This window comes from Clytia hemisphaerica, unplaced genomic scaffold (assembly GCF_902728285.1).
Source record: "Clytia hemisphaerica strain Z4C2 unplaced genomic scaffold, Clytia hemisphaerica genome assembly, whole genome shotgun sequence".
Lineage (NCBI taxonomy): Eukaryota > Metazoa > Cnidaria > Hydrozoa > Leptothecata > Clytiidae > Clytia > Clytia hemisphaerica.
Window position 1 is genome coordinate 2167983 of NW_027103974.1, and position 15436 is coordinate 2183418.

The 15436-nt window shown below is 36.2% G+C and overlaps 1 protein-coding gene across 1 annotated transcript in view; it reads right to left on the reverse strand.

Annotated features, from left to right (window-relative positions):
* The window catches only part of LOC136810708 (voltage-dependent calcium channel type A subunit alpha-1-like), a 120433-nt gene that overhangs the window by 21591 nt on the left and 83406 nt on the right, over positions 1 to 15436 (reverse strand). The window contains exons 19-26 of the mRNA XM_067067301.1: positions 13890 to 14169; positions 13360 to 13399; positions 12077 to 12230; positions 11116 to 11274; positions 10671 to 10818; positions 9783 to 9912; positions 9071 to 9130; positions 8529 to 8635 (exon numbers count right to left, since the gene is read on the reverse strand). Coding sequence (XP_066923402.1) covers positions 8529 to 8635; positions 9071 to 9130; positions 9783 to 9912; positions 10671 to 10818; positions 11116 to 11274; positions 12077 to 12230; positions 13360 to 13399; positions 13890 to 14169 — 1078 coding nt within the window. The remainder of the gene's footprint in view (positions 1 to 8528; positions 8636 to 9070; positions 9131 to 9782; positions 9913 to 10670; positions 10819 to 11115; positions 11275 to 12076; positions 12231 to 13359; positions 13400 to 13889; positions 14170 to 15436) is intronic.

The following is a 15436-nucleotide window of genomic DNA, read 5'->3' on the forward strand; positions in this document are numbered from 1 at the left end:
CGTTTTGTTTTTAAATTTCAGAGATGGTAAAGTTCTCCTTGCATCAATATTAGCGAGTTTATGTACCTGTATGTTTTTCTGCGACGGAGACGGCAAGCTTCTAATTTGACTATATCGTGGCTGCCTTAGGACGACGGTAAGAAAACACTTTTACCGTCCTCGATTTTGTGGGTGAAAAATGCGGATTACAGCAATCGCTTCAGTCGCTCCGCCGTCCACAAAATTGCAAATACATAAAGTTGCTATTGTGCAGAGAATGGGTCATGCGCGGATAAATGTTTAAATTCAAGGAGGGTGTATTTTCATCAATATTCCTTTTAGGGAAATGATCATTCTCCACCGTAGATTTTCAGCCCCACACTTGATCCACGAGTGAATTATCTCTCTCGGAAGTAGTGGTTTTCGGTTGTCTCTTTATGAGTCAAGGGCAATTATATCTTAGGAAAATTTTGGTCAAATTTGTAAAAAGGTCAATCAAGCTCTTTGCAGGATTGCAAAGAATTGTGTGGAAAATAATGAAAGAATATTTAGCAATATTGAAAGGATCGTGGTTTTTAAAAATTTGAGAACAGAGGGAAGTTCGATTCATGAATTAGTAATATTTGTTTGCAGTAGCTATTTATAAATTTTCTAATCCATGATATGGGTGTGTCTCTTTAGTTTGATATTCACTACGATTTTTGAATAATTCATGATAAGAATTTCTCAATGGTTTGTCACACGAGAATTGTATTCACGAAATTCTGCAATTTGAAAGAAGTCTTAGATCAGGGTTAAGGTGTTCCGTTTATGTCTCACATCTTTGACGATACAGTTGACTCTCTCTAATTCGATCTTCAAGGGGCCAAAAGATTCGAATTCCGGAGAGTGATTTTATATGACTTTCCAGTTGAGCGGCTCAATACAATAGTTCGAATTACAGAAAGATTCGAATAGTATAGGTGCGAATAAGAGCGAGTTGACTGTAGTTAAGCCCTGAGTGGAACTGATTGCATCAGGAAACTTATGGTTATGGAAATACAATATTTGAGACCAATAAAATTTTACATGTGAATTTTTCTTATTCTATCTTGATTAATTTTTCTCATATCATTATAGTTGACTCTCTCTAATTCGATAGTCAAGGGGCTAAGACTTTAATTTTTCGATTTAGAGAGAGATTTGAATTATAAAGAGCATTTTACACTTACTTTCTAGCTGAAGGAACTAATCTTTTAGTTCGAATTATAGAAATTCGAATTATAGAGGTCCGAATTAGACAGATTTGACTGTATATTGTAAACAGGGAAGTCAATGTCACCAAGGAAAGTCTTTGTTTTGATTATCTCTTGTAGTAAATTCTAATTGAAGTATTGACAAACTTGAGCCTCTATTGCTTGGACACACTTGGGAGATTTTCTCTACAACCTGAACGAAATTCTTTGTCAGTTAAAGATCGAATTAGGGAGAGCTACTGCGATTAAACTTCGATTTAGACGGGTGTGTCGGTGGATTTCCGGGTTTTAATGAATGACGCAGCAATGTAATTCGGTACATAAGAAACCGCTCAATATCTTCCTCCAAGGGAGTCTGGTCGGTCATCAAACATGTTTTATATAATCCATATCAATTAATTGAAAATTTCCTGAGTGTTTAATTTCGTACCATGGAGATTGTTAATTGAATAGGTATCACTTTCGGTTAAAATTAAGCGACAATTAAACGTACAGTTTAGTCTCATAATTCAAACCTCTCATAACTAGAATGTCTCCTTAACTCGAACATGATTCCAGGTCCCTTCAGGCAACAATGCCTTATGAGCACGTCTCTATAAGTCGAATTTTTCATAACTTGAACATGCGAGCTTTCAAGTTATGGAGAATCCACTGTATTTTGAATAAAAGTTGTTTGACCCAGATGACGATCCATCAGACAAACTCTATTTTCGATGAGTGATCAATCAAATGCATGATCAAGATTGGTTTGATTGATTTAATTTTCCCACTTAAGGTTTTCACCCCGGGGGGGGGGGCACCTTGGCAAAATCGGGTACGGAGACGTACCGATGGTCAGGATCACTTTTTTAGGCTCAGAAGATATCTGACAGGGTCCCAAATTTACTAATTTTCAAGATGTGAGATTGACAGGGTCGACTTCTGGTTATTTTAAACAATTTTCAGGGTGGAAATTAGAAAATGTTACAATTTTTCAGTGAATTGTACCCCTTTTCATGGTGAAAAGAAGAAAAATTTCGATTTTTCGTTCTGACAGGGTCCCAATTTTCCGAAAATTTTCATCTAACACAGGGTTCAGTTTTCAAACTCCTGCGGCACGTCCCCGTCGGCCGTCAATGTCAATGTCAGTGCCAGTGTTCGAGTTCGAATTAACGAAAATCAACTGTTTTTCATGCGTAAGAGAGGATATTCCGAATATTGCTTCGGCTCCGAAAGTTACGAGCTAAAAAGCACTTTCAGGAAGATTAAATATTTTGTTTTTGAAATAATTTCAAACTACACGAAAGTGATCAAAAGAACGAAAGTGTCGCTTGGTAACGATACCAAACAAATTGATTTATTTTACATAACGGATAAAATCCTCTTAACTAGAGAATGGATCGCAAGTTTTTGGCAAACCTCATTTCTATCACAGAACGCGAATTGTTTTCATGATTTTGATCATGAGAAAGTTTTTAAAGGAATTTTTATTGGCTTCGAATTTGGAATGCCGCAATTATGTAGCTCTTGGTTTTTCAAGACAAGATGATTAGTACAGCATGGATTTAGAAATCTTTGGAATTTCGTTATTGAGTCAATTTTTTGAGACAATCAAAAAGGAATGGAATTTTCTCAATAGAAATATTAAAGGTTTTTCAGTATTCGTTGCTGTAATTCACAGTTGACTCTCTCTAATTCGATCTCCAAGGGACCCAAACTTCGGATTTGAGAAAACTTCGAATTACAGAGAGTAATTTAAAACACTTTACAGGTTAAGGGGCCAAATTTTAGTTCGAATTACAGAAAAATTAGGTTCGAATTAGAGAGAGTTGACTGTATATCATCAAAAAATTCCATCCAACAAAAGAAAAACTATCAAAATATTCTTATAGCAAGATGCTAAAACGGAGGTTCTTTAATTACATTTTCGCGGCTAATTAATGCTTAATTAATTGCTACAATTACACATTTCCTGAGTATTTTTGTATAATATCTTGCCTATATGATAATGTATGAAGCATCGATGCGTCAAAAGATATTTTCAATCTCTCTGGAGTTCGGACGATTCTGTCTATGTGTTGTAGGCAAAGGTGAAAATTTGATTGTGATGTAAGAGTTATGTTAAATGATGTAAGAGGACCAGCTTTTTCCAAAACACTAACGGTTTAGGTTACATCAAAAAGAATTAAAGCTGATGGAGAATGATTGGGTTTAAAAAATAAAGTTTCGATTGAATAATGGTTTTTGATCTCTTTGATGTCTGCTACTCATTGAGTTTTTGAACTAAAGACCAGTAGTGGACATCTCTACATCTCCGAGTAGTATGGGACGATCATGAAATTTATACCCATCAGAGCTTAGTTAGTTGTGCTTCTGGTGATGGTTATTTGAGTTTTTGCTTAAACCTCTATACATCTTTTCGACCGTAGCCGTCAATTGCCGCACGGGCATTTTTTACGTCCCTAAAACCGTCCTAGTCTTTTTTTCGCACCGAGACAATAGAAAAAAGTGTAAAAAAAGGATTGGATCGAGTTTAGGGTGGTAAAAAATGCCCGCACGGCAATTGGCGGCTACGGTCGAAAAGGTGTATTGAGTTGTCGACCAAGACTGGGGAATTCAATGAGGGTACATCTTAAAAGATTAGCAGGTTCATTTCTTTTTTGAAAAGAATTATAGTTTGAAAAAGTATGAGAGACCTTGAAATAATTTAATTAAAATTTTATCGCATAAAGATTTCTTTTGAAGAAAGAAAGAGATAAAAATTAAATATTGAGAAAATAATAATGAATTCTGAAAAGAAAAATAATACGTTGTAAATAAAAAAGAAAAGTATTAAAAACAAAACTCAATATGAAGCCCTAATCTTTTTCGAGGAAGAAATTTTCATCCTTGGAAATAACGAAGAGTGGTTGTTTTTTGTGTTTGAGACACCAGTTAATGTTAGACTGGACATTTTCAATATACTGCACTGGTTCATTCGAAAATATCATTAAGTTATTAGTTACAGTTGACTCTCCCTAATTCGAACTCGAACAGGGAATCTTATTTGTTCGAATTACAGAGAGATTCGAATTTTAGAGAGTACTTTAGGAAGGCTTCTACTTGAGGGGGGGGGGGGGGGGCTGGGAAATAATTATTAATAATAATTATAAATTATAATAATTACTTTCTATAATTCGAATCTTTTACTAATTCGAAGATAGGTTCCACGAAGATCGAATTAGAGAGAGTTAACTGTAATTAAATGTTACAGATGGATAATATTTTGGGTAAAACGATTCATACGGAAGCCGAAAGAAGGTGTGATTTTACTTTCTCAAAGTTCTTCAGAAAAAGATATCGCAAAATTTTCCAGTCAGCCAGTTGAATAGGGAAGATCTATTAGTTAGAAAGATGGTAATTAAAACAAAACCGTTTATAAAAGGCACTTATTAGCCAGCTTTACCGAAGAACCATTTTCTATCTTCCTTATAAAGTAAAATCTTTCACATAATATTTCCCAATTAATATTATACTTTCCTCTTGAAAATAACATTTGAACAGTTGTGATGGAAGTGGGCGGGCGGTTGTAAAATTGGCGGTAAAGTGAAATAAGTTTCAACTATCAGTCAATTGAACGTGTCTGAATATATCAGTTCTAGTCGCATTTTTGATCACGGTACATTGAAGATTATGTTGTCAGTGTCGAGTATAGTAGTTATTCAGGATGTATAAGGATTTCAAAATTTGTGCGATGTCATCAGATGTTCTGTCCGTATACACGTTTTTTTATAAGAACAAACTATATAAGAACACTTAAGGCTTCGATGGACAAAATGTTAAGAACAAGTTAAGAACATTTTAATGTTTTGCAGACTTTAAAACACCCGAGAAATGGACAAAAATACTCCCAAAATGGTGAGAATAAGAATATGTTAAAGAAAATTTTTAGGCTTAAGACTCAAAAATGAACATCCGAATGTTCTTATAAAAACGTGTAATTCGGGATGTAGAAAGATTTCAAAATTTAGGCAACGTCATCATATCTATCCGCATACGAATCCGTATGAGGGATCTTCATGAGAGAAGGTTTCTGTTTGAGATTATTTGGGTGAAAAAATCAGGATTTAAAATCAATTAAAGTAGTCCAGTTATAATCTATCATTTCTCTATTTACGAAAATTCTACGTATATCCTTTTGGGGCGGGTAAAAAAATGTTGAAATTCTCCATTTTTTGATATTTTTGTGGTATTTATCAGATGTGACAGGAAGCTTTAAAAGTTATGAAATATACTTCAATATACTTTCAGTACAAAATAACAGTAGAAAATTACTGTTTCGTGTAAGAGGAAAAGATATATCAGAAAGAGGAAAGGAAAAAGTGAAAACAGTTTTTCTTAAATTAAAGGCCAATAAGGTTTACTATTTCATCTCCGTAAAAGGAAAAAGGGGAAACTGAGGAATGAGGGTTGAAAAATACACGGATCACTATAAGAAGGGAAGAATAATCTTTTAAATTGTGATGAAATGAAAACAAAAATATTGGAGGGGAATAAGGAGAAGGACAGGTAAAATGAACGTTGAAGAAATTTTATGGGATGAATATAGAAAGAGGGTCAAAATTAAGGAACATATGATTCTCATTCGAAATTTCATTAAACCTTTCGGAGAGATTTGGAGTTTTATTTCAAACAGTCTCCGTTAAAAATGTGAACTTATTTGATGATGACAGGTTCTTTAGACCGACAATGTGCTGGTCTGTTTATCATTCAAATACGTTTTTGTCGTTAGGTATTCTAATTTAACTTATATAATTTTCTTTCTTTTGCTTTAAGGGAAAATTTGAAGCAATAATAAAAGGGAAAAACCGAAACAAACAGAAGGTATCCAATTTCCGAAGGTTTCGAATATCCAGACAAGCCACACCCAATTTTATTTATCAATATATATGTATATATCAAAGAAGAATTAAGAAGAGTTAATTCAACCAGCAATCGAAGGAAAGTGAAATTTTTGAAGTATCGAATAATTGATTGAAATCGATCGAATCGAAGATGGAATCGAAAGAAAACACCAGTGTCAACAAAACATCAGAGGAGAACAATAACAAACAAAGTAAACCGAACCGCCCGACTACCCTGGGCGGAATCGGGGGTGGTAGTAGATCATTATTAACCACACAATCAGTAAAAATCAAGAACAGTTCAAATCAAGATGCTGCTTACCCAGGGTACAGGCGTCAAAGCTTGCCTGCATCCTCGTTTACCAAACTTCAAGTTCCAGGGCAACAATCCTTCGATAGTTGTGACCAGGACGTTGGAAGCTGCCCTGGGTCTCCCTCAAGACGTACTTACACGCCCTTACTGACTCCCGCCCTATCAATCAGTTCTTTAGTATCGAGTTTGAACGGGTCTTTTGAGAATCTCAATCTTGATGACGAAGCATATTTCGATAATGATAAAAGCCCGAACGACCCAGTTTCTATGGCAACCAGAAAGCTTCATTTCACATTCGAGATGGCCAATCGTGAAGAAATTGTCAATAATCGATTAAAATATTTTTTCAATACGTTAGACAGTGAAGAATATTTTGAGAACCACAATGGGAAAGATATTGGACCTTTGATGAATATGATTCCGCAAAGTCCGATGGTCGACGGACCAGGGATTGGATTTAGCGAAACTCCAACTCAGCAGCAACCTACTCAAAGTTGAAATTGAAGGAATAACATTTTTTGAAACAAATTTTGATAGAAGGTTGGTTGGATAAGCAATCGGAAACATGGACATATTGGCTGCTCTTGTTGTCATGTGGAAACCATTCTCAAGGGAATTAGTCTAATTAAGCTGAGATGGTTTCTACATGGTAGTAAAAAACATTTAAAGCGAACGGGCCTTATTTCGAATTAGAGAGAGATTTGAATAACAGAATATCGAATTAGCAAGAGTACACTGTAAAATGACATGGAATCATTTCTGAGCTTGGTAGACATACAAGAAAGGAGAAAACATCAAATGGTTGTAATAATGCAGAGTCAGCATTATAATTTTTGTGAAGATGGGAAAAGATGTTAAAGAACCTTTCTAAGAAACAGCTCGTTCAATTTTTTAAAATCGTTTTTTTTGAATTGTAGAATATCTGGCAGTTTTATGTTAAAAAGATGATTATACTTGGACATAAAAACACGTTTTTTATAAGGACACGAAATTGAAAATCGGTCAAAACCTAAGAATGAATTAAGAACCATCCTAAGCCTCATATTTAAGAAATTACTTAGACAGTGCTGATTTTAACAGAATTTAAACCCATTTTAAGTTTTTAAGTTAAGACACTAAGCATATTAAGAACTTCGAAGGAACATTTAAAACATTAAAAAGGAAATTTAAAAAAATAAAGAATAGTCCAGCCTGAGTAAAAATCATAATGGCTCTTAAAAAGCGTGTATTGGAAAAACCATCTTTCCCTTTCTAAAATCGGATAACCTTTCGGGGAAGAAATTGACTGGATTAACTTTGTACTAATATCAAAATGGCGCCAGTGTGATATTTATCTATCTGAGAGAACCCAGATGGCACACAACGTTGTTTCAACGTTAATCTAACGTTAAATGGACGTTGTGAACGTTAGATTAACGTTGAAACAACGTTGTGTGTCAGCTGGGAAAAGAGAGAGAATACTAATCGTGGTCATTTTTTTTGAAATAACTACACTCAAAAATAGTTACAAATACGCCCAATTTTAACTGTTTGGACATGCAATATTACCCTTGTTAACTAAGCCCATATTCACAAGGCTAAGACATACGGCTTAGGCAATGTAACGTATTCGGCACTTCAGAGGTTTACGGATTTTTAGGTCTTCCTTGGAATACTTATTCAGTCACAACTTACCAACAGAATTATCCTAGTGAAAAACGATTAAACTAGCTTCTAGATTTCTAGACTGACGCGATATCGCTGTACATTGCATAAGTATTTGACAAATTCAAATGCCAAAAAATATGCGTTATAAAAGTTGAGATTTTCATTTTTACTGTATATTCTTATTGAGTTCGTTAGAAAGCTCTTTTGAAGAGCTATCTTTTTAAGGTTTTGTTTTAATATCGTTTGCTTACTCATCAATTTTAAATTACAAGCTTTTTCACATTGAACTGACACGGGCATGGGGCAAGATTGGTTAGAGAAAACATTTTTTTGTTTAGTCAGCACGAAGCCGGGGAAAAAAATAGGGGACACCGGCCCGATATGAAACATGTGGATCCTATGAAAATGGAAACACTTATGTAAAAATACGTTAAGGTATATAAGTTAAGGTTCAGAAACAATGGGCAGTGCCAAATGAAAAAAGAAGCTTACGTCAGCACAGTGGCAGCAATATTGCAAGCAACAACTGTAGTATCGATAACATTCCACCAATCACGCAGGTAAGATCCTTTGTGTAAAACAGCTCCTTGATCGATGATCTGAAATGACCAAATGATAAGAAAGATTTGATAGTAGAATAAAAGAAATTCTCCAAAAATTTCCATTAATTCAAAAATTTTGAAACACCCACTCGCAGCCCCAGTGGAATTTCTCCCCCCAGAAGGGATGTTAATTTCTATCGAAGCTCCGAAGCAAATTTTTCAGCGGGTAGGGGGTCCCACCGGGTCTGTGACGTAGGGGCAATTAAAAAGTTAAAAGAATACCCCCTGGATAGAAAGTTTGTCATATTTGATCAATTTTTATTTATTTTATATATACCCTTAAGGATTGATATTGATCCACTCAACAAGGGGCTTAATAGTTTTTCCCTGCCAAATTCTATCCTATCTTTTGATTTGAGCGGGTTCAAACAACAACCTGGGTATATTACTAGAAAAAAGGTGACCTCATTGCCAGCGGTAGAGTGTTTTTACCTTGATTGTGATCTCGAAGGTGAAAATAGCGATGAAGGCCACATCCAAGTAATAAATAACCTACAAAAAGAACACAGCAATTGTTGTAAACAACTACAATTAGGGTACCTAGGAAAAAACCAAGACCTAAAGTATAAGGAGGTGTGACGCCGAATTTAGAAAAAACACTGAGATTTCCTAAATGGCTTACAAGTTCTCGTCAGCTCACTAATCCAGGGGTTTGGAAATGAGTCAGAAAGGAATACTAAACCTAACACGATTTCTTAAAAGAACCATTACATTTCGAGTGAGGCTCGACTGTTCTTTTTTTTTTTCTTATGACTTTCAGCCTCTTAGAATGCTCTAATATGTTCTTCATATGCTTACTATGTTAACTTTTTTCTTTAAAAGAGGCTTGAAATCATCATTTTTAGCCATTGCTGGGATCGTTCTTAATTTGTTTAAACAGTAAAGTCTCCATAATTCGAACTTCTATTACTCGAATCTCTATAACTCAAATACTTCCTTAACTCAAATAAGTTTTCTAACAATGCCTTATAAACCTTCTTACTCCATAACTCAAAATTTCTTTAATTCGAACAGATTTGTGTTCCCCGTGCGAGTTCAAATTAGAGAGACTCCACTGTATTTGTTCTAGGTTTTGACTAAAATTGTGCCTCGTGTTTTTTTTTCCTTAAAAAAGCTTGTATATATTTACATTATTTGAACTTACTTTATTTTTGGTTGCTTTAGTGTTTAGAGGGTCTTCAATGGCCAAACACATTGTACTTAACACGATGAAAAATAACATGAGACGTTCGAAATACTTGATGTTCACAATGTAATGACACCACGTACGTATTCTGAGATAGAAGATGGAAACAAATGTCAATACACACATCAAACCTTAGTAGGACGAAACGTGAATAGGGAACATTTGCATTAAAGTGATAAAGTGATGTCAATTTTTTTGAGCTGTTCGACTAGCAGAGACTCAGGGAAAATGTCTTTCATATGGCATGAAGTTTGGCGGGAATTTGTTTGGTTTGTTTTAGAGAAAATGGAAGTTTAAAAATGCAGTGCTTCAAAACAAATGCATTACCAGGCCCCTAAAAAGCCGAGCATGCCGCTAAGGGTTGATGGATGTATAACTAAAGGAGGAAATCAAAACAGTGCTGCGACGGAAGTCAAGGGCGACCTGAAGGCTCCCTTTTCTTTGAGTGTTTACCTGAAGGTAGAGAAGGACGCCACTCCTTTTCCAGGATTTCTGCACTTACCCTTGATCATCTTCTTTAATTGCTGAGCATCAAGCAGAGAGGCATCAAGTACCATTTTGGAAATCTTTGGTATAACCCGGCTGGGGATCAGACCCACATCCTTGCACACCGTAGCTAAATGTTTTACCTTCACGCTACAACAGCTGTAACACTTAACAGGGTGACAAAAGCAATCTAGTTGAGATTCATAAACAGTAGAAAGCCCTGCCGTGTAGGTATTTCTACCAAAGTTCTACCCAGCTGGCACACAACGTTGTTTTAACGTTCAAATAACGTTATTTGGACGTTATGAATGTCACATGGACGTTGTTTTGACGTTGTGTGTTGTCTGGGTATATACTGACCTGCTTGAAGGAGGGAAGAGGAATAGAGAGCGGGTGTTGATCACTTTAGTGGTGGTCAATTGACGTCTTCGCAAAACTTTCGCCGAACCAGGTAGCTCGATGATTGAACCAGGAACTGGTAAAAGACTCAGTGGCAAGTTGGATGATTCTAAAAATAAGGAAACAGAATATTTCTTGCTGAATTGACCTGTGAAGAATCTGAAACATGAAGGAATTAGAATTAGCACGGAGTAGTGTTTTGTTTGGAAGGACTTACATAAGAATGTCGTCCCTACAAATAATCCTGAAATTAATAAAATCGACAACAGTCTCTGATCATATCTTAAGTATTTTAGTATAAGTATTAAAGATATGGTTTTTTTTTTCATTTTTAGGCAGTTTCAGGTACCCCAGAGCCAAGGGGAATGTATTCTGTGAAATATACTAAAAATTACTAAATCCTTACTATGATCAACATTGGCATGATTGCTTCTTCTTAAAATGCTTCCCAGACCTCCTCCTGAACTGGTGAAATGTCCTGAGTCAGCATTTTCATTGACGGTGACGATATTACTCTCCATTGATGTGCTCTTGCTCCACATGGATGGGTTGGTTTTACAGTCACCTGAATATAGGAAGAAAGAATGAATTTCATTGGTCAAGAAATTGAGGAAATTGAATTTCATTGGTCGAAGCGTCAAACTTTTTAAACTTATTTTTATTTTAGTAAGCGAGGACAGTGATCAAATCATGATTTCCAAATGTTATTTTTTAACCAGATATTGAACTTCAAACCTGACCTGTATATATCAAAGCATAAAAATACAGAACAGGTCTCCTCTCTAGACACGATTCAAAGTTGTCCCCCTTTTATTGCAATTTGTTCACAGGGAAGTTGTTTTTTTTATCTGCCCATCCCTAACGTTAAAAAACATACCTGGGTTGGTATCAAACGACTGACGTCAAAAACATACCCGGGCTGGTATCAAACGACTGACGTCAAAAACATACCCGGGTTGGTATCAAACGACTGACGTCAAAAACATACCCGGGCTGGTATCAAACGACTGACGTCAAAAACATACCCGGGCTGGTATCAAACGACTGACGTCAAAAACATGCCCACGTGCTGGTATCAAAGACTGACCTTTATATATCCTTAGACCAAGTTACTCAATGCCGGCCAAGCAAAATATTATGATCGGAGTTTTTTTGAAATTGGTACCCGCGGAGAGAGCGCTAGATCTCATTTCGCTTCTACACTAGTGATGTAGTGCCGTTTGTCGATATGCAAAGTTTAAAACACTCCAATGGCTTACTTGCGGGTACCAAAATTATTAAAAACTTCGATCAAAGATGGCGAATATAGCTTGGTCCAGGGATATATAAAGGTCAGTGGTATCAAACGACTGGCGTCTAAAACATACCTGGGTTGGTATCAAACGACCGTTGAGCAACTAAAGGTTTTCTCCTCCATCGAGCAGCTTGTGGTGTAGGTTGGCCATCAGACAGATCAAGACTTTTGTATCTATTGTGTGCTAGCAAAACGGCTGAATGTAACCGATCCACCCCTGACTGTTGCTGGGTAAATAAGAAAAGAATCATAAAAGTTGAATACACTTTCTCTACTTTTGAGCTTTTATTAATCTAATTATTCTGTACTTCCAAGCTAAAAAAAGAATGTCCCTTAAGGCTTGGGGACACGAGAAGTTTTTTTTTGCGTTGGTGCAATGCAACATGCTCCATCCCACCAACCTGAAACGCTTTCTCGTGTCTCCGCCCCATTTTTCTTTCTACCAATAAAAGTGAAATCCCACTTTTGTCCCAGGGACAAAATCAGCGTGTCTTTTGGATATTTCCCTCACTTTTTGTCCCATGAAACAAAAAAAGAAACCATGGGACGCGCACTTTTTTTTCTTGTGTTGGTGGAATGGAGCATGTTGCATTGCACCAACGCAAAAAAAACTTCTCGTGTACCCAAGCCTTTAGATTGGAAAACCTTCCATACATAATTAATGAATCAAATCGTTCGCTAACTCAAAGATAATATTTAGCAAAAAAAAAACGGATACAGATGGTTTATAAATGACATCCAGATAGGTGGACACCCAGCTAGTACACAACCTTGTTTTAACGTTCAAATAACGTTAATTGGACGTTATGAACATTAGATAAACGTTGAAACGACGCTGTGTGCCGTCTGGAAAGCTAAGACATAAAATGGGAAGCGTTACCGAGAATCAATATGAAACATAGCAGAATGCTACCGGGGCGAACTGACCTTGACGGCCGACGGGGAGGTGCCACTGGAGTTTTAAAAGTGACCCTGTCAAATATGAATGTTTGGTCGCAAGAACAACAGATAAAATTTTTTTTCCATTTTCACCCTGGAAAGTGGCTAAAGCCGACGAAAAATTTACATTTCTTATTTCTACCTAACAATTGTAAAGTCGACCCAGTCAAATACACATCTTGAAATTTCAGAAATTTGTAAATTTGGGAACCTTTCAAATATTTTCAGAGCCCTTAAAAGGGACCCTGTCCAGCAACACGTCCTCGGGAGGATGCTACATTTTTCAAGCGATATTTCGACTTTTTACGTGTTTTTTCAGATAGGTAAAAGTGGTAACCAAGTCCTCATAAAGCTAAAGCTAGCATTAAAAAATCTTCAGATGGGAATTCAAAATATTCAAACAAAAAAATGACATACAGGGGAGGCTATTGACAAGTCACTTGCTTCACTCTGCGCCCTGAAATGGAAAATGTATTAGAGTATGTTGAAAATTATAATCATAAAAATTAATCTTTATATAAACATCCTAATTACCTCCGTCAGTTAACAATGTCTTATAAACTTACTCCATAACTCGAAATTTCTTTTCAAACAAAAGTCAAACAAATTTGTGTTCCCCGTACATGTTCGAGTTATGAAGACTTCGCTATTCTCATATTGGACTCTTCCAGAAAATTTTTGTACATGGGGGGTGGGAGGGTGGAGGATATATTGGATATTTTGTCTGGGGGTAGTGAAAAATTTGCAAAATTTGCCTTATTTTAGGGGCAAACTAGCTCTGATTAGGGGTGATTTTGAATGTCCGGGGGTCAACTGATGTTTGTCCGGGGAGGGGTGGGGTAAATTTCCAAAAAATTGTTATATCCTCCACCGCCCATATTCAAATTTTTTTCTGGAAGAGCCCATTGATTAGTTAGATTTCCGATCAATTTAAACAACCGGCTTACCTGATAAAAGCACGTGATCTTCCTTGAAAAGTGACTCCTTTGAAGGGATTTTCATCCTCTTTCTCCCTCTGACGTGCAAACATCAACATTTTTGGCATGGCTCGTACTTTATCCCATTTACTCCGATTCGATGAATTCGGGGTACTCGGGGAATACAGGATATTCCGAATTTTCTTCTGCTCTTCTGCTTCTCTTTGTTCTAGTTCTTCGTCACGTGTCAAGACCTGCGCATTGGCAAGGTTGTCTACAGCAATGGCCAAAAACACGTTCAGTAACGTATCTGTGGTTTGGGATTGGTTAAGGAATCATTTTGAATGATAACTATATGTTTGTCTATATTTGCACTGATTTTTAGATAAAGAATTCTCCAGTAGGCTCATTATAATTGCACCCTTAATAAATTATTTTGAAAAAAAAACTCAAAAAAATTAAAATTTTATCTGGGGAACCTTCCTATCAAGTTTCAATGCTGTAGCATTAACAGAAGTAAAATTATTAATAAAAATGTGTTTTACCCCGGATTTTTTGTTTTAACAATGATTTTTCCAAAAGCCTTCAAAAATCGTTCCATTAAAAGTGTTAAAAATCTCAAGAATGGCTTTACCGATTTTGTTATCTGGCACCCAGATGGTGAAATTTTCATCCAACAAGCTAAAGCTCTGAAGGTCGGGAAAATTTTCAACATCTGGAAGGTTTACATTACGGAATTTCGCGAGACCGCGTCAAGAATTTTGCAGCGGGAGGTCTGGTAACCCAGCCCTCGTTTTCGGGGATTGGCGGGTCCAACCGAGATATTTCTATGTTTACGGACAAGGACTGTTGAACCCGACTGAGGATGCGGCACATCAAAGGCCTACTATCATTCCTCTCCGATGGGAAATTGGCTCGCTCCCTTTAGAGCTTTAGCGTGGGCGGCCGCCAACCCGCCATCGGAATATCAGATAACCAATTTTGATAAGTGACCCCTCATATTTTCTTTCTCTTTTGAAGCTCTTTCAAATGAGCATGCTCTCGATGGGTAAAAAAGAATTTGAAAAAATCATTGCGATCCCTATTATAATTGTAAGGCTCGTTATTTAGTAAAGGTAAATGTGTTAATCAAACAAGTTTTAGAAAAGAAATGAAAACACTTGAAGCAAGCTAAGGTGGCACCAATTCTGTGAGGTCCTATCACAATTATACCGGTTCGAAAACTTTCCATCATTTATTTTTGTCTGACTCGCAGTCTTCTATATTATATCCACAAGATTTTTCGTTAAGAGATGAACAAGAGTCTACACTTAGTACTCGGAATTATAAATTCTTTCATTTTTTACTGGCATCATTACTTTAATTTTTTGCGTCCGGTATCGATGGATATGATCTATGTGCACAGCGCGGCCCGTTTTTACACCACCCGCCGCCCGTTTTTACACCACCCATGTAAAATACAAAACCAAAAGCGAGAGATAAGGGGTTTCACAGCAATAATTTTATCCAAAACACTTCATAAATTTTAAGTGAAGTAATCTGTGCTTAAAATACCAAATCAATCGAAAACAAATTCT